This window comes from Ovis canadensis, chromosome 11 (assembly GCF_042477335.2).
Source record: "Ovis canadensis isolate MfBH-ARS-UI-01 breed Bighorn chromosome 11, ARS-UI_OviCan_v2, whole genome shotgun sequence".
Lineage (NCBI taxonomy): Eukaryota > Metazoa > Chordata > Mammalia > Artiodactyla > Bovidae > Ovis > Ovis canadensis.
This window is the reverse complement of record NC_091255.1, coordinates 35,546,202-35,563,292: the sequence shown is the minus strand read 5'-3', so window position 1 is coordinate 35,563,292 and position 17,091 is coordinate 35,546,202. Positions and strand designations below refer to the sequence as shown.

General features: G+C 56.1%; 2 protein-coding genes across 3 annotated transcripts; one reads left to right on the top strand and one right to left on the bottom strand.

The window, feature by feature from the left end:
* Positions 1 to 4,610: 4,610 nt before the first annotated feature.
* YBX2 (Y-box binding protein 2) lies at positions 4,611 to 10,730 on the top strand. The gene is made up of 9 exons (XM_069603312.1): positions 4,611 to 5,122; positions 5,781 to 5,844; positions 7,215 to 7,248; positions 8,090 to 8,179; positions 8,752 to 9,036; positions 9,207 to 9,310; positions 9,574 to 9,751; positions 10,171 to 10,255; positions 10,354 to 10,730. The coding sequence occupies exons 1-8, from the start codon at positions 4,846 to 4,848 to the stop codon at positions 10,219 to 10,221; spliced, it is 1,083 nt and encodes a 360-aa protein (XP_069459413.1). The 5' UTR covers positions 4,611 to 4,845; the 3' UTR covers positions 10,222 to 10,255; positions 10,354 to 10,730.
* A 422-nt stretch (positions 10,731 to 11,152) lies between these two features.
* Positions 11,153 to 17,089, bottom strand: SLC2A4 (solute carrier family 2 member 4). 2 transcript variants are annotated; one of them, XM_069603310.1, is made up of 11 exons: positions 16,690 to 17,089; positions 15,298 to 15,414; positions 15,016 to 15,188; positions 14,801 to 14,925; positions 14,548 to 14,663; positions 14,290 to 14,452; positions 14,016 to 14,203; positions 13,752 to 13,856; positions 13,499 to 13,600; positions 12,828 to 13,031; positions 11,153 to 12,280 (listed from the first exon to the last, which is right to left on the bottom strand). In XM_069603310.1, the coding sequence occupies exons 1-11, from the start codon at positions 16,720 to 16,722 to the stop codon at positions 12,077 to 12,079; spliced, it is 1,530 nt and encodes a 509-aa protein (XP_069459411.1). In that variant the 5' UTR covers positions 16,723 to 17,089; the 3' UTR covers positions 11,153 to 12,076. The 2 variants fall into 2 exon arrangements, with proteins under 2 accessions (XP_069459411.1, XP_069459412.1); XM_069603311.1 differs by lacking the exon at positions 12,828 to 13,031 and having other exon boundaries at positions 16,690 to 16,940.
* Positions 17,090 to 17,091: the final 2 nt, after the last annotated feature.

Below are 17,091 nucleotides of genomic sequence, written 5' to 3'. Positions count from 1 at the left end.
GGAAGGGGCAAATAAAAGACTGAGGAGCCCACAGAGAAGTCTAAGAAGGGGACGGTCTCCAGTCACACCTGTCACACAGACAGAGGTGAAAGAACAAAGGCAAAAAAGTACCCCTTGAACTAAGTAACTGGGCAGATGTCAGTGTCTTTCCTCATGTACACCTGCCACCCCAAGGGAGGAAGCAGTGCCTGGGTAACACAAACAGTCTTTTAAGAAAGTTAGTTTTGAAGGCTGGAATATATAGAATGGATAAACAACAAGGCCCTACTGTAACAGCACAGGGAACTATATTCAATATTCTGTGATAAACCATAATGGAAAAGAATATGAAAACTAATGTGTATATATGTATAACTGAGTCACTTTGCTGGGCAGTAGTAATTAACACAGCACTGTAATTCAACTGTTTTTGCTGTTGATTAGTTGTTTCAGTCACGTCCAACTCTTTGCAACCCTATGGACTGTAGTCCACCAGGCTCCTCTGTCCATGGGATTTTCCAGGCAAGGATACTGGAGTGGGTTGCCATTTCCTTCTCCAAGGGATCTTTTCAACCCAGGGATGGAACCCTTGTCTCTTGCTTGGCAGGTGGATTCTTTACCACTGAGCTACCTTTAAAGCCCCAATTCAACTACAATTCAATTTTTAAAAGTAAGTTAAAAAAATTAGTTTTGAAGGAAAAGTCTGACATATGGAAAGGACTAGAGGGAAAGTGGGGCCAAGGGATTGTTAGGGAAGATGTGAAAGTGGAGTCCCAGCATAGTTGAAGGAGGTTGACAGCTTAGAAGCTGGGCTCTGGAGGTGGGCTACTCTGCACTGGATTCTTAGCTTGGCTTGTTCCACAACTGTGTGATTTTAGGCTGATTGCTTAACTTCATCACACCTCTGTTTCCTTATCTGGAAAATGGGCATAATTATACTAGTATCCACTTCCCAGGGCTGTTGTAAGGAGTAAATGAATGAAGACATTGAACGTGTTTACCATAGCATGTGGCACATACTAAGTGCTCAATAGATATTAACTCTTACTGCAATTAGGTTTAAAAAAAAAAACAAGCAAGACAAGGAGGAGGTTTCAAGAAGGAGGCAGGAAGTAATATCAGATATAGTAGCTAGGACAGGAGGTAGAGAGAGGGTAGAGAAAAGGTCAAGGATCTGGCAGAGTGCTAGCAAAACCTGGAAAAGGAGAGGGCAGAGCTAACACTAGCTAAAGAGCAAATGGGGGAAGAGAGAAGGAGCTGTAGGTATGAAACACTCGGTAGCAGCTGAGAAATAAGAGAGCAAATGTTAGAAGAGAGGAGAAGAAGCAGACCTTGTTTGGGGCTGCATGGAGAAAGTCAGAGGGGAAAGTTGCTGAGTGTTTGGTTCTAGGAGCCAGACAGAGGCAACCGTATCTTGTAAATCATTCAAATGTTTCAGTTTGGTACCATAAATCTTCACCTTTGCTGTGCTGAGCCTGGGCATCCAGGGGAAACTGTTTTACAAAGAATGAATGGCTACCAAGGAATGACTGTGGATAAATGGTGACATAAACCAGCATGGGAGTGGGAAAAGAAGAACCTGGATGAGGACTTAGGTTTCAGAAGCCTGAGGTGCAGTTGGCTAGAGGATGCCTGGCTCAGAGTCTGCCAAGAAGGTGGGAAAGATTCAGGGCTGGAGACACAGGGTTTAAGAATCATCAGTAGCAGAGTCATCAAAATCAGAGAAAAGGATAAAATGTACTACAGAAGGTAGGGAGCAGAAGACAGTCCAGGAAAGATTGAGGCTAGTGGAGAACAAGGCACAGGAAGACAGGTATGAAGGCATGGGGGGAAGGTTAGGCTGTGGAAGTTTTGGCAGGAATACTTCTGTGGTTGGAGTTGAAAGAGAACCCCAAACCAGGTCCCTCTTGTCTCAGCAAGAGGTTGTGGACCATTACCAAAGCTGTCTCAGTGGAGTGCTGGGGACAGAAACTAGGTTTGGGTTGGTGGGGTATGAAAGAAGGATGGGGAAGTAGAGACAGTAAAGACTTGTTTCTCAGGAAGTCTGCTGTTAAGGTGATGGACAGATGCAGAGCAAGAGTTGAGCAGGCAGGGGTTTTTATTTATTAACAGTGAACAAGATCGGCCAGATTGCAGGTGGGCAGGAAATGACAGAAAGAGAGGGACAGAAAGAGGAGAAAACCTGGAGCTCTTGTTATCTACAGCAGTTAAAAGTAATGAAATAACAGGAAAACTACATGTACAAACTCTTCAACTGAACAGGGATAGTAATTTGCAAATCTCTGTGGCACCTGCTACTTCTTATCCAAGGGAAAGGAGGGTTTATAACTGTTGCATGTCTAAGTATTGTTTCATGCCTCGTCTGCCAAAAGTCTTTTTCCTGTAGCACCATCCCACCCTTGGTCTCCTGACGTTTTCAATTTTACTACCAACAGGGCTCACGCTTCCTGTGAGCCTCCTCTCATCCTCTAACCTTAGTTACCAGTCACACCTGAGCTCCCTCTGTACCTTCCCCACGTTTCTGTGGTTTTTCTTTTGTTCCCCCAGCCTTGGTCTTCTGCTTCTCCTATTCCTGGAGCTCGGGCTGTGCATTCTAAGTTGCTTCAGTCTTGAAGCGGACTGTAGTCCGTCAGGCTCCTCTGTCCATGGAATTCTCTCGGCAAGAATACTGGAATGGGTTGACATTCCCCTCTTCAGGAGATCTTCCCAACTCAGGTATTGAACCCGCGTCTCTTACCTCTCTTGCATTGGCAGGCAGGTTCTTTACCACCACCTCCACCAGGGAAGCCAGGGAGGACACAGGTAAGTCGGTCCTTAATAGTCTAAAAGAGGGTGGTCATTTCTGTATCCTTTACATTCTGGACTTGATTTAGTTGTTTTCGCATCTTGTCTGTTTTTCCGGACCCGACGCCCTGGGCAAATAGAATCTTCAACTACGAAAGGGCTGGAGCGGTGGGGCGGGCTGGGTAGCAGTTGGGACAGAGAGGAAGCCAGGGCAGGCTGCCTCCCGAAGCGGCAGGCAGAGGGCGCGCGGGTACCGGGATTAGCAGCGGCCGCAGCTGGAAAGGGGACGCCTGCATGGCGGGCGGGGGGGGGGGCGGGGGGGGCGGGTGGAGCGCACGTGGGACCCGGCAGCGCGTGGCTGCACGTGTGGTGCCCTGGGGCTTGCTGTCCCGGCTAAAAATACCCGTCCTGCTGGGGTCAGGAGACTGCCCTCGGCGGGAGAGACCTCTGGAGCGGCATCTTTCTGGGTGGGAGATTGTGACTCCGAGGGCCTGACACCAGGGCTCCCAAGAAACCCGGGGCAAACCTCGCACCGGGCCTCAGTTTTCTCATCTGTGGAATGAAAGTGAACGTCTCTCAGTCATGTCCAACTCTTTGTGACCCCCATGGACTCTACAGTCCAAGGAATTCTCCAGGCCAGAATACCGGAGTGGGTAGCCTTTCCCTTCTCCAGGAGATCTTCCCGACCTAGGAATCGAAAAGGAGTCTCCTGCATTGCAGGCGGATTCTTTACCAGCTGAGCTATGAGGGAAGCCCCATCTGTGGAATGGGGACTGTTTATCTGCTCAAGAAATATTGAGCGCCTATGTTGTGCCAGACTCTGTTCCAGGCGTCAAACATAACTAAACAGTTCTTGCCATGGAGTTCACTGGTCTAGAGTTTCGGAGGAGGGGGCAGGAATAATGTAAATAAGCAATTTCTATTTCCAAAAATGCCATGAGAAAAGTAAAGGATGAAGTGATAGTGAGGAGTGATATATAAGATGATACTTGAAGAAGTCACCTATAGAGACATAGTAGTCACTATGTCACTTCGGCTTGAGTCTGAAGAGCCTGACTAGTTGGATAAAAGAAAGAAGGTAAAGGGAGCTGCCAGGGAGAGGGCAGGGAGCTGGAGAGCGAGGCTCAGCCGGAGACCAAAGCACCCAGTACTGTGGATCCTGAAACTGATCTCCGGTGGAAAAGATCGTTTGTGAGGAGTCTGGACCTGCCCGGAAAGGGTTCAAGAGCAAGGAAAAACACCTTGATTAGGGTGTTGATTGCATAGATGAACGCGTTTATCAAAACTCAGCGAAGAATTGTGCATTTTGCTGTATGCAAATCATACGTCAAAAACAACCCAACAAGTGTGAGAGTGCTCGGCTTGAGAGAGCAACCGTGACCTGGGAAAGTCTGGTTGGCCCCGCGGGCTGATCCCACAGACCAGGGTACAGGGCATCCTCTAGGGAGACTGTCGGGCAGGCTGGGAGAAAGCAACCACACCCGGCGGTGTGCGGGCAAAGGTGGTCTCTAGAGTGGAAGCGAGCCGTGCCGCCCACAGCCAGGACCAAGGTTACGAGCTCAGGCCCCCGCCCGGGTTGTCAGGGGCAACCTTGGAGCTGCGCCCTCGCCCCGCCCTTCGCGTAGAGGCCAGGTGGCGGTTGGGGCGCGACCAGCCCGTTTGATTTCCCGCGGCCGGTGGAAAGGGGCGGAGGGGGGAGGGGAAAGCGGCCGTCGGCCAATGGGTTGGGTTGGGGATGTCACGTGACGGCCTCGGGGCGGGGCCCAGGTGTACTTACTAGGCTGAGGGCGGGGGCCTCAGCCTCCCCGCGAAGTCCGGGAGGCGGGGCTGGCGTGCGGGCCCTGGGGTCGCTCCGCTAGGATTGGCCTGTGGTCGGGAGGCGGGGCCTGCACGCGCCGCGGCTGCGGGCTACGATTGGCCTCGGTTCAGGGCCGGCTGCCGGCGTGCAGGCTAGGCTCGGGGCGCGAGGACCGAGCGGGGCGGTGGGTTCGCGAGCCAGGGGGAGGGGCCGGGGCGGTGGCGGCGGCGGCGGAGGAGGTGGTGGTGGTGGTGGCGGCGGGGGCCGGTAGTGGACCCGGCGGGATGAGCGAGGCGGAGGCGGCAGTGGTGGCGACAGCGGCCCCCGCGGCGACGGTGCCCGCGACGGCGGCAGGGGTGGTAGCGGTGGTGGTCCCGGTGCCCGCAGGGGAGCCACAGAAAGCAGGCGGCGGGGCGGGCAGCGGCGGGGTCGGAACGGCCTCGGGCCCAGCTGTTGGGACCCCCTCGGCGCCAGGCCCCCGCACCCCTGGCAACCCGGCAACGGCGGCCTCGGGAACCCCCGCGCCCCCGGCCCGGAGTCAGGCGGACAAGCCGGTGCTGGGTGAGGGGCGGGGCACGTGCCAGGGCGGCTCTAAGGGGGAGGCGGGGGGAGGGGGGTCGACGGGCTGGGGGAGGGGCATCGTGGAGACCGGCGGGGTCCGGAAAGCCGAAGGCCGGTATGGCTCGAGGCTCAAAGGACCAGCGGACCTTAGTGAGTTTGCCTGGTGGGAAATTCTGCAGTGTCTTCCTGGATGAGAAGGAGTGGCTGGCCGGTCCAGCTAGGGTCTGACCACGCCCCCGGGGCAGGAGACTCGATCTTGTTGATTTGGTCTAGTATTAGGTAAATATTTGAGCCCTGGACGCAAGTGCACTAGTGACCCTTAAAATAGGAGGGCTAGAGAAACCCCAGTTATGACCTGAGGGCGGAACTTCGTGGACCAAGTAAGTACCCGCTTCTAGGTTAAGGGCCTAGATTTGTAGGATGTGAGGAACATGCCTTAGAATCGGAAGAGGTTTGAAACCCTGAGCCCCGCTGTATGGGCAGTTGCATTTAGTGGAATTGGGTAAGAATGCCTTGGAGCTACTTGGTAAAACCTGGTTGGCGTGAAGTTTAGCTTAATAGATAATAGGTTGGTTAGATTTTGGAGTGTCCCAAAACTGAGTCCAACTCCATCTCTTCCCCCTATCCTACTGCCCCCCACTGCATCTCTGCCTGGCAGCAATCCAAGTCCTGGGCACTGTCAAATGGTTCAACGTGCGGAATGGTTACGGATTCATCAACAGGTATCTGAGGAACCCAGGGAGGGGGTGGAATGGGTGTCTTCCAAACTGATCTATGGGACTGGACACCTTCCCAGCCTCATCTCTACCCCAGCAAGGCACATGGTTGCAATGTCCAGCTGATGCTGATTGAAAGTCTTTAACCACAGCACAGATGTGGGCATGATGAAGGCTTCTCCACATCTTCAAGGGCAGCAGAGGGTTAATGATCTAGGAAGTTGGCAAATCTGGCTCTGATCCTCGCAGCTGGTCTGTGTCACCTTCTGGTTCAGTTTGCCGCCGCCTTTGGGGCAGTATGTACCTGCTCTCTGTGCCTCCGGCCGGAATCCTCACTCATTTCCTGTTTTGGGCAGTACACATAGCACTCTCATAACTCATCTCCCTTAGAGAGCTGTTAGCTCATTGAATCCCCCACCTGACGGGACTGAGTCTGGTGAGGGTTGGGGAAAGAAGGCACCAGCCCAGCCTGAGGCTGCTGCTTTCCTTCTACAGCACCCCCACACCCCCAAAACTGGGAGGGGCCATAGTGTCAGATTCTGAGCGGAGTCAGGTCTCCCCCAGTGGGCCCTTCCCGAGTCCAGGCACCCTGCCCGGGCTAGCCCTCCTGGGAGGCCTCAGTTCCCTCTTAGCAGGCTGACCTTTGTGCAGATCCAAGTGCTTTAAAGCCAGAACACTTGTTCTAAGGAAGGGTCCTTCTCTAATTCTGGAAACTGAGGACTCCTGGGAGGTTCTGAGGGAAGACCTCTTCACACCAACCCCCCTACTGGGGTGCTAGGGTTAACTAGGGTGATGGGCAAGGTAGTGACAGAGAATGATCTAATATATTCTTTCTTACCCTTGATCTCTTGGTGTACTGAGGGGAACTGACCCTGGGATTCAACCCCAGGCTGAGAAGAGCCAGTTCTTGACACAGTTTTCCCTCCTCAAAGGTGTTCTGCACCTCTGCTCCTGTCTCTACTCACTCCCTCCTTGACTGCAGAAGGAAGGAGACTGAGAGGAATTCTCCACCCATGGGTTGGGGAGCAGGGGTTGTTGGCTGGCAGTACCAGGTTCTAAGGTGCCCCGGGGTAGAGGGTGGAGAGGTCCGCAGGTAAAGGCTGAACCAGCTCCTTCAAGGTGCCTTTACTGACCCTGCAGCCCTTTCCTCATGAAGCCCAGGTTTTTCATGGAGGTTTTAGGGATCTGCTCTTCATACCCGCTTCAGGGGGCCCTATTGGCTCTTGTCTCACTCTCTGGGCCCTGTTTAACCCCAAGCAGCAATGGAAGGTAGAGAGGAAGGGGCCACAGGTCTTGGGAATGGGCAGCTAGGGAGGCCTCAGCAGAGGTGAGTGCCTTACCAAAATCATCACCTAACACCCCATCCTGTCCTGCAGGAATGACACCAAGGAGGATGTCTTTGTTCACCAGGTAAGAGCTGGGATGGCTTTCTGATGGGAGGAACCTGCCCTCCCTGATGGTCTTTGCCACTGTCCTCTTAGCAGCACAAGTTCTGGCTCTCCAGCTTTCACCTCCCACCAGGAAATAGTTCCCTATCCATCCCACAGGTGCTGTATTAACTGCATTGGCCCCACTTGTGTTGGGTTGTCTCTCTAAGAAATGTGCTTGTTGCCCTCTGGGCACAGCACGGCTCACTCCCTTCTGGAACCTGTGAACATCCCAGGAACGAATCACAGGCGGTGTCCGAGGGAAAGGACACAGGCTAGCGCTACTTGGGCGCAGTGGTTCTCAAAGTGTGGTCCCCGCACCAGCAGCATCTCCTGACATCTGGAGTCTCAGGCCCACCCCAGACCTAGCCAATCAGTCAGGCTTGGGGGCGGGGCCAGTTGCCTGTTTTAACTAGCTCTCCAGGTGATTGTGATGCCTGCACAGTTTGAGAACCACTGCTTTGGTGGAAAGCGCGCTCAGTGGGACTGAGGTAAGAAACACAGTACCTGTTACCCACTTTGCAACTTAAGACTATTGGCTTTTTGTTTGGCTTTTGAGTTCATGTTTCTTGTTTCCCTTCTGGAAATCCCTGAGGGGTCAGGGGAAGAGGGAGTGAGTCCTGGGGACCATGGTAACTACACAGTTGTTCCAAGGCCCCTAGTTTGTGGCTTTTCCCCTGCTGAACTTTGCCTTCTCCTTGCTTCACACTCCAGCCCCAGCTCACAAGTAAAATTTTGAAAAGAATGGAAGTGGGTGGTGGGCCCCACAGGGGTGCGAGAGATCCTGGCCATTCTCACCTTTCTCCTGGCCTTTCCTTAACCAGACAGCTATTAAGAGAAACAACCCCAGGAAGTTTCTGCGCAGCGTTGGGGATGGGGAGACCGTGGAGTTCGATGTCGTGGAAGGAGAGAAGGTTCGGGGGCTGTGGTTGGAGAGCCCGCCAAACCAGGGGAGGGTGCCCTGGAGGTTCCCCCCAAGGCTGTGCCCGGGTAGCACAGGGCGTGGGACTGGGACCATGTTCTCGAGCAGAACTTGTCGTCCTTAAGGCTCTGGCTGCTTCAAGGGTGTCCTAAAGAAGGTGCCCCTGTCACAGTCAGGGCTCTCTCTGCAGTTCAACAGGCCCATGTCTGTTCTCCATGGGGCACCTGTGGCCATGTTCTCCTCTCAGAATCAGCCCTCCACGAGATGCTCCCCTGCTGCCAGCCCTGTTTCTCCATCCCCACCACACCTCCAGGCTAAGCCTCATGACGGTCCAGTGGCAGCTATTTCAAAAGGACCAGTTGCAGATGTGGCCCCTTCCAGAAGGGTCCAAACACCACTGGCCCCTGCTTCTCTGGGGAGGGTGGAAAGAACCAGAAGTTAGAGGAGCTGGAGAGGGGGCAGTTATCTGGAAGGATGGAAGACGGTGATTCAAGCCAGACTGGGAGGGTTGTGCATCTGTTGTGGTAGCTGGTTCTCACCAGTTCCTCCCCACCTCCTCCCCAGGGCGCAGAAGCTGCTAACGTAACTGGGCCTGGGGGGGTGCCAGTGAAGGGCAGCCGCTATGCCCCCAACCGACGCAGGTTCCGCCGATTCATCCCTCGGCCCCGCCCAGCTGCCCCGCCACCCATGGTGGCAGAGGCTCCATCGGGTGGAACAGAGCCAGGCAGCGAAGGGGAGCGTGCCGACGACTCCGGGCAGAGGCCCAGACGACGGCGCCCACCACCCTTCTTCTACCGACGGCGCTTCGTGCGAGGCCCTCGGCCCCCCAACCAGCAGCAGCCCATAGAGGTGAGGGGGACTGGCAACATGGGAACCAGCTGCCCACATCCTGGAGAAGGAGCGAGAGTTAATGAGGCCGGAGCCCAGAGGAAGCAGGGTGGAAGATGGGCTGGGAAGAGCTGTGGACACCGAAGCGGCTGGTGCCACCGGGCTCCCCCCTGGCCTTTGCATGTCCCCAGGGCACGGACGGGGTAGAACCCAAAGAGACAGCCCCGTTGGAGGGAGACCAGCAGCAGGGGGATGAGCGGATACCCCCACCCAGATTCCGGCCCAGGTACCGAAGGTGAGACTCCCTTTCCTGGGCCCTGGCTTCCCCTTCACCAGCCAGTGTGGGGACCCGGGGATGGGAAGGGGAGGGGCCTGAAGCCAGAGGTCAGGAGGGCTGGGCCACTGAGCCATTACTGCCCAGGTGCTCAGGGTTAGCAGGCACCCCTAGGATGGGACGGGAAGGCAAGCTAGTCTCCTCCTGGTGGGGGGATCCTAGGAGGGAGGGACGTGGTCTGCACTGGGCTCCTGTCCCTTCAGGGTCCTCACTTCTTGCCCCAGGCCTTTCCGCCCCAGGCCACCTCAGCAGCCCACCACAGAAGGTGGGGATGGCGAAACCAAGCCCAGCCAAGGCCCCACGGACGGCTCACGACCTGAGCCCCAGCGCCCACGAAACCGCCCCTACTTCCAGCGGAGACGGCAGCAGCCCCCGGGACCCAGGCAGTCCACAGCCCCAGAGGTGAGGACTTGGGACTGTCCGTGTAGGGGGCCAGAGAAGGAAAGAAAAGCCTGGAGCCAGCCAACTTCCCCCTGTCCCTTCTTCCCCCACTCCTGTCTTCCTTTCCCTTCCTACTCTTTGTCCCCCTTCTCCTGGCCCTGGCCCCACTCACCCTGGCTTCAAGGCAGCCTGACACCCAAGAGCCAGGACTGCCGGGTCCACCCCTGGCAGCCACTCCCCAACCCACCCACCAGGAGAGCCCAGCAGAGCCGTTGAAGCCCACATCGCCCCTTGTAGACTCCCTCGGCTCTGCTGGAGCCCCAGCACCAGCATGTGGATGGGAATTGAGGGAAGAACGGGAAGAGAAAAGGTGCAAGAGGTTGAAGCTGGGGGCCCTGAAGAACAAGAGGGTCTCAGTCGACCACCCTTGTTCTCTCTAGACCTCAGCCCCCATCAACAGTGGGGACCCCCCAACCACCATACTGGAGTGATTCCAACTCAAAGGACACCCAGAGCCACCATCTGGTGAGTGGCAGGCCCAGGGCTGGGTACCAAGAGGTGAGGGTGGGGCTGGGTGGTGATAAGTTGCTGGTGTGACTTTTTTCCATCTCTCTTCCTCTCAGGTATCTGCCAGTTTTTCCAACTGACCTGTATCTTACCCAGCACCTCCCTCCCCTCTTTCCCATAATTCATGACATCAAAACACCGGCTTTTCCCCCCATTCCTTGAGACTCAGGAGGGCCAAAGCAACAGCCTTTTGCTTTTTTTTTTCCTCTCTCCCTTACCAAGGGTTGAAGGAAGGGATCCATCCTTATTGTTCAGAGGCATCAACTCCCTCCCCTAAATCAGGCTGAGAAGGAACCAGCCAGCTCTTCCCTCCTCCTGGTTGTTTTTCTTTCCCACCCCAGTTTATTTTTTGTTTCCCTGCTCCCCCTACCTCTGAAGCCATTTTATGAACTGTCATGTGCCACCTGAGCCTCCAGTAAAAACAAAAACGGGCTTTCCTGTTGTCTTGGTCTCTGCCTCTTTTCTGTTTGGAGCCTTGTTGGTAATGCACTATTGAGGGTGGCAGGAGGGAGAGGGGTTGGTGGGCAGGGCCTACTCTCGGATCCTTGTTCCCATAGTTCTAGCTGTGCAGTTCTGCAGAAGTGCCTTCATCCCTGGGACACTGACTTTTCCCATCTGTGAAATGGGACAAACTGCCAAGAGCAGGGTCTGGCACCTACAGCTTCAACTTACTGAGGCTTTACTACTGTTAACAAAGGCAATGATTCCAGCTCTTAAGTGGAGGCATGAGTGACAGCGTCCAGTCCAGAAGATTGTGACCTGAAACTGAGGCAGGATGGAGAAGAGGCGGGGGTGGGGAGCCTGTGGTCTGGGTCTCAGCCCATCTTGGAGTGCCTCCACATGACAGGATGCATATCTCATACAGTAACTTTATATATGGATCTCTCTATATATACATTTAGTACAACAGACCTTCAGTTTTTTCTCCCTGCCCCTGCTTTTTCAAACATATACAAAAATATCTGAAGGCTCCTCCCAGCCCAGTGTTTACAGGCAGCCTTTCAAATCCCTCTTGCCCTTAGTTGGTCAAAAGCCCATGGGTATAATACCCTCCCAGGATGGGAGAGGAGGGAAGAGCCAGAGCCCCCACCTGGCAGCCTTGTGGAGCAACGGGGGTGGAGCCCAGAACCCTGAGTTTAGAGGGGAGCCCACTGTCCCTTCCTCTCGCCATGGATGGATGCGTGTTCCCTCTCGCCCTGGAAGGCTGAGCAAGAGGACTCAGCCTGCCATGTGAGAAGTGAGATTAAATCTTGGGAAGGGGGTGTGTCCTTTGCCCTGGAGGGGACAGACAGACCCCCTCCCCTTTCACCCAGAGTCTGTGGCAAGAATTCCAAGGAAGTGCCAGAAGGGGAGGAGTCCAAGGTGGCAGGAACTGGATCTCTCTTCTCCTGTCCTGCTCTCAGGCTTTGGTTCACCCCCACTGGAAAGTCAGTCCTAGAGTCTCTCCTCCCTGTAAATCCCCTTCACTAGCCAGGGCACAAGTATTCTGGAGCTGAGGTGGGGTGGGGATGGCTACTGAAGAGGGAGGGGATGGAGGGGAGACTGACCCACCCCACAGCCACTGCCTAGCCACAACACAAATAATCCAAGAGGTCACACGAGGGGAATGAGGGGGTGCTCAGACCACCCTTCCCTCCAGCTTCCCAACCCCACCAGGCTGCAGGGGTTTTCTCTGCCCTGGAAGTAATGGGGAAGAGAGGGTTAAAGTGCTGCAGAGGAAAGGAGGGGGGGTCTCTGGGCAAGTGGAGAGAACTGGCTCTCCCACCCCTGTGTGGACCCTCAGTCATTCTCATCCGGCCCTAAGTACTCCAGTTCTGTGCTGGGTTTCACTTCCTGCTCCAGAAGAGAAGGTGTCCGGCGGAAGACGGCTGAGATCTGGTCAAATGTCCTGCCACGGGTTTCAGGCACTTTTAAGAAGGTGAAGATGAAGAAGCCAAGCAGGAGGACCGCGAATAGAAGAAAGACGTAGGGACCCATAGCATCCTGGGACAAGTGGAGAAAGAGGTGTTGACAGAGGGGAGGGAACGGGTGGCCTTGGGCAAGCCAGGACTGAAGGACTGGCTTGGGGCCAAAGATCCTCACAGGGAACTGGGACACTGCACGAAGCAGGTGGCTCCTTGGTGGGCAATGGAAATTACCAGGAGAATTTAGTGAAAAGAGAATTCTCTGAACCCCATCTCTCCTGGTTTCTCACTCTCTTACCATCCTGAGTTACTGCACTCAGTGGATTCCTGGCCATTTGCACTGTTAATACAAAGTTTGTAGTTTTACTCCTAAGTAAGTTATGCCAGTAGTTGGCTTTGAAGACAGCTCTGTTGTTTTCCATCTAGCTCAGTTCCCTTCTTTGCTTTGATTCTAGTGGAGCAGGCGGTATTCAGAACCCATGTGGTCCACTAAAGTGATCCCCCAACCAGCAGTCTATGGGTGAGGCGGGCTGGGGGGATGCTGAGTGGAAAGCATCTGGGCTAGTGATGCGTTGCCCTCCTCTGGCTGACGGTGTGGGAGATGGGGGCGGGGGCAGGGGACCTACCGCCACATACTGGAAACCCATGCCAATGATGAAATTGCACGTCCAGTTGGAGAACCCAGCCACTGCCATGGCCGCTGGGCGGGGTCCCTGGCTGAAGAGCTCGGCCACGATGAACCAGGGGATGGGGCCAGGGCCAATTTCAAAGAAGGCCACGAAGCCAAAGATGGCCACAATGGAGATATAGCTCATGGCTGGAACTCGCTCCTGGGGGCCGGGCAGGGAGGGTGGCGAACTCAGGTCAGGTCTTTCAGGATCTTCCTTTGCCCTCCACCCAGGAAACTGGCATCAACCCTACCAGCCATTCACAGGCAGGGGACCTGCCACCTAGGTTAGAACAGGCCTTCAAGCATTTGACATTCAGCTGGCTGCCCTGTGCTGATTCAGGATCTTATGTCAATTCCCTCATGATTCTAGAGCTGGGTTCTTGGGAATTACTGTCCCTGAGGTTTGACAGGGGCTCTCCCCGCTGGCTGCCAGGCTGATGCTACGGTGTCCTAGAGCAGGAGGAAGTGCATGCAGCCTGGGTCCCTCAGGGGCATGGTCTTGGCACACAGCCTGGGCCCAAGGTAAAAGGCATATATGTTGAGGAATGACCCTGGCTGTCCACAGAGCCCCTTGGGGCAGTTCCCTGGGGTTGGGAGGCTGGTCCCCTCCCTCTCCTCAGGCCTCACCAGCAGAAGCAGAGCCACAGTCATCAAGATGGCGCAGCCACACATGCCTGCCAGGCCCAGGAGATGGAGGGTCCGGCGCCCAGCCCGTTCCACCAAGAACACCTGCAGAGAGAGTCAGGGCTTTCCAGGGGCCTTCAGGGCTTGGGACGTGGGAGGGATTGGGTGGTTGGGGTCAACCAAGGGTTGGATCTTTGGGACACCCAGGTATGTCTAGAAGTCAACAGTGGGGACCCTTCCAGAGGCCAGCAGTTACCGAGACTAAGGTGAAGACTGTGTTGACCACGCCGGCTCCGATGGTAGCATAGGCTGGTTTCTCTACCCCTGCTGACTCAAAGATGCTGGTCGAATAATAGAAAACCTAGAGGTGGGCCAGAAGAAAAGGTGATGAAAAGGAAGCTGGACTGACCCTGAATTTTAACGAAGCAGAGGCTTGCTCCCTTCTTCATTCCTCTGGGGCTATTCCCTAACCCTGCCCCTCCTGGAGGTGGCTGCGTCCACACGGCATTGATGCCCATACCGCATTGATGCCTGACAGCTGCTGGCTCAGCTGCAGCACAATGGCGATGACGAGGGGCTGCCGGTGGGTGTGGCTGCCCAGGAGCTGGAGCAAGGACAGGGGCCGCTCACGCTCCAGCTTCCGCTTCTCCTCCTTCAGCTCAGCCAACACCTCAGACACGTTGGCCCAGCCCGTCAGGCGCTTCAGACCTGGAAGTGAGGGGGGTCAGGCCTGAGAGGGCAGGCAGAAGGCCTGGGAGAGGCACAGGTGCCCGCAGGATGGCACGGGAGCTCACTCTTTCTGGCGGGCCCCTCCAGGTTCCGGATGATGTAGAGGTAGCGGGGGCTTTCCGGGCAGAGGGGCAGCAGGACCATCTGCAGGAGGGCAGGCAGCACGGTGATGCCCAGGAGGAGTGGCCATAAGGTGGCTGTGCCCAGCATGGATTCCAAGCCTAGCACCTATGGGAGAAGGCAGGGAAGGAGGGCAGGATGTTCAGCCTGTACCCAGAGCCCCAACCCCCTGCCCAACCCCCCAGGAGGCCAGGCCCAGTCACCTGGGCGATTAGGATGCCAGTGACGATGGCCAGTTGATTGAGTGTCCCCAGGGCGCCCCGCAGGTGAGTAGGGGCGATCTCCCCCAAGTACATGGGTACCAGCCCTGACGTCAGCCCTGAGCAGAGGGAAGAAGAGATCTTCTCAGGGCAGCTGCCCACCGCCTCCCCCGCCCCCACCCCCACCGCCACCCCCAAGGCCAGGGCTAGTGAAGGAGAGCAAGGCTCTGCGCAGGGCCACAGTGCCTGTAGGTACCTGAGTAGGCACCAATGAAGAACCGTCCAAGAATGAGCATCTCGTAGGAGGCAGCTGCCTTGGCCAGGCCCATGAGGGTGCCCCCCAGCACTGCCAGGGCGTTGTTGAACAGCATGGCCCTCTTCCTGGCAGACAGAGAGTGGGGCTGTGAGAGTCCAGGAACCCATGCTCTGGCTCTCTTCCTGTCCCTCCACCCTCACCCTCCAGCCCCATACCTTCCCAGCCACTGAGAGATGATGCCAATCAGGAAGGATGAGATCATGCCACCCACAGAGAAGATGGCCACAGAGAGAGCCCAGAGGGTGGTGAGGGTGCCTGGTGGGATGGAGCTTGGTCCCTCAGGCCCCTGCCTCCCCAGCCAGGTCTCATTGTAGCTCTGTTCAATCACCTGGGGGGCACAGCAAAGGAGTGATTAGCTGCTAGACTCTTCCCTCTCTGCTCACCCACTCCCCCCCACCTTGTCTGGGCACCCCACTCTGCCAACTGTAGCCCCTCACCTTCTGGGGGGCATTGATGACCCCAATGTTGTAGCCAAACTGCAGGGAGCCAAGAACAGCAGAGAATACGGCAAGGACCAAGGTCCCAGTGACTCGCTGCCGAGGGGGTTCCCCATCCTGGGCAGGCAGAAGCAGAGAGGAGGCATGTCACGTGGAACTGTGGCATCTTTCTTTTCTCCAGGGGCCCAGGCCCAATAGGAGTCTAAAGATGCTGGGTTTCATCCAACGTGTGGGATGAGGGAAAGTGGACCCATATTAGGAATCAATCGAAGATCTCAGTGTAAACAAGAGCAGGAAGAACCCAAGAGTACCAGGGCATGAAGGAGAAACTGATGTTTGAGTCCAGCAAGCAGAGAAACGTTTGAGAACCTGGGTCTCACAATTCCTCTCTAACCTAGGGACAGGCTTGGCATTAAGAGACCCCTGTTCAGATTTGTGCGACCTTAGGTAACTCACTTCCTCACTTTGAACTGAAGAGATGGGGGTGATGTTGCTTGTCAAGTGAAAGTGTGAAAATCAAAACTGAATGTTGAGTGGCCCCAGTGGTGCTGCCTTTATAAAGTAACAAGTGTGTTAGCATCATCAGTCTCTGTCCTCTTCTCTTCCATCTGCGGGTTCTCTCCGCGGGCTCCTGGAAGCCCCCAATAGGCTCAAGAAGGACAATTCCAAAAAGGACATCGCGGTCATTCCTCCTGGCTTATGGCCTTCTCTGTCTCCGCCCCAGCCTCCTCCCTTCCCCCTCCAAGCTGCGACAAAGGGCAGGGGGCCATGCTGGCTTTTGCCTGAGCGAGCCTTGCGCAGGGGATGGGGGCGGGAAGGTGGTGTGAGGGGCGGTAGCCTTGGTGGCTGACCGCTGGCGGCACAGACTGTCTCCAAAAGGAAACCTGAGCTCGGGGAGGGAGGGCTGACACTCCCCTCTACCCCTCCACCAACCGTAGGGCCGAGGGAAAGTTCAGCGTCCTGGAGGACTGCCAAGAGTGGGGGTGGGGGTGGACCTACGGAGCACCTCCGGTCTTCGAAAAACTGCGGGCTAGCGAGCCGGGACAGACGGACAGCTCCTGGAGGGCAAGACTCGCCTGAATCTGCTTTCTTGAGGGCAGGAAGTCCTCGATCCCGGCGCAAAGCGCCGCGAACTAGAGAAGAGGGCGAACCCAGGACACGCAGAATCCAGCTGCCGTTCTTGCCCACAATGATCCCCCAGACTCATTTTGCCTCTTGGAGTGACTGGAATCTGACAGTCATGGGTTGTCCCGCTCGGGTATAAATAGCCAGTCCCCCACCCCACCCCCTGCGCCTGCGCAAGGACCGCCCCCTAGCTGACCCCAAGCGCGACCCCAGCCCGAGAAAAGCAGGACCCTTGTCCCCGTCCCGCCCCCTCATGCTAAACCCTACTTCAGAGCCGATCTGTTGGAAGCCCGACGGCATCTTGTCTTAGGAACTGGAGACGCAGGAGCTGCAGTAGACGAGGGGGAGGCGACTGGGGGGGTCTGCGACCCCAGCCTGGTGGGCGGAGGACGCGGGGGTGATGGGGGTCCCGGAGCTTTGTGAGGAGGGCGAGTCTGGCGGGACCCACAGCCACAAGCCCAGGAGCCAGACAGCAGCTCCTGGTAATCTGGCGAAGCTTGGCTGGGGGGAAAAGACCCGAAGAGCAGCCCCCGCAGCCCCTAGGGCCACGCCTTTCACGGCACCCATTGGCCAGGAGCCCGCACACCCCAGCAGGCCACGCCCCTCCCTGAGCCTGGGGCTGAGAGTTTGGCACCGGCTGTAGGGTAAGCCAGCGAGGCCACGCCCCTC

Coding starts and splice junctions, on each gene's coding strand:
- YBX2 (XM_069603312.1), top strand. CDS start 4,846: ATGAGCGAGGCGGAGGCGGCAGTGGTGGCGACAGCGGCCCCCGCGGCG. Junction 5,845..7,214: donor GGTTACGGATTCATCAACAG/GTATCTGAGGAA, acceptor CCTGTCCTGCAG/GAATGACACCAAGGAGGATG. Junction 9,752..10,170: donor GGCAGTCCACAGCCCCAGAG/GTGAGGACTTGG, acceptor TGTTCTCTCTAG/ACCTCAGCCCCCATCAACAG.
- SLC2A4 (XM_069603310.1), bottom strand. CDS start 16,722: ATGCCGTCGGGCTTCCAACAGATCGGCTCTGAA. Junction 14,453..14,547: donor CTGGCATCCTAATCGCCCAG/GTGACTGGGCCT, acceptor CTTCTCCCATAG/GTGCTAGGCTTGGAATCCAT. Junction 13,857..14,015: donor AGCTGTCAGGCATCAATGCG/GTATGGGCATCA, acceptor GCCCACCTCTAG/GTTTTCTATTATTCGACCAG.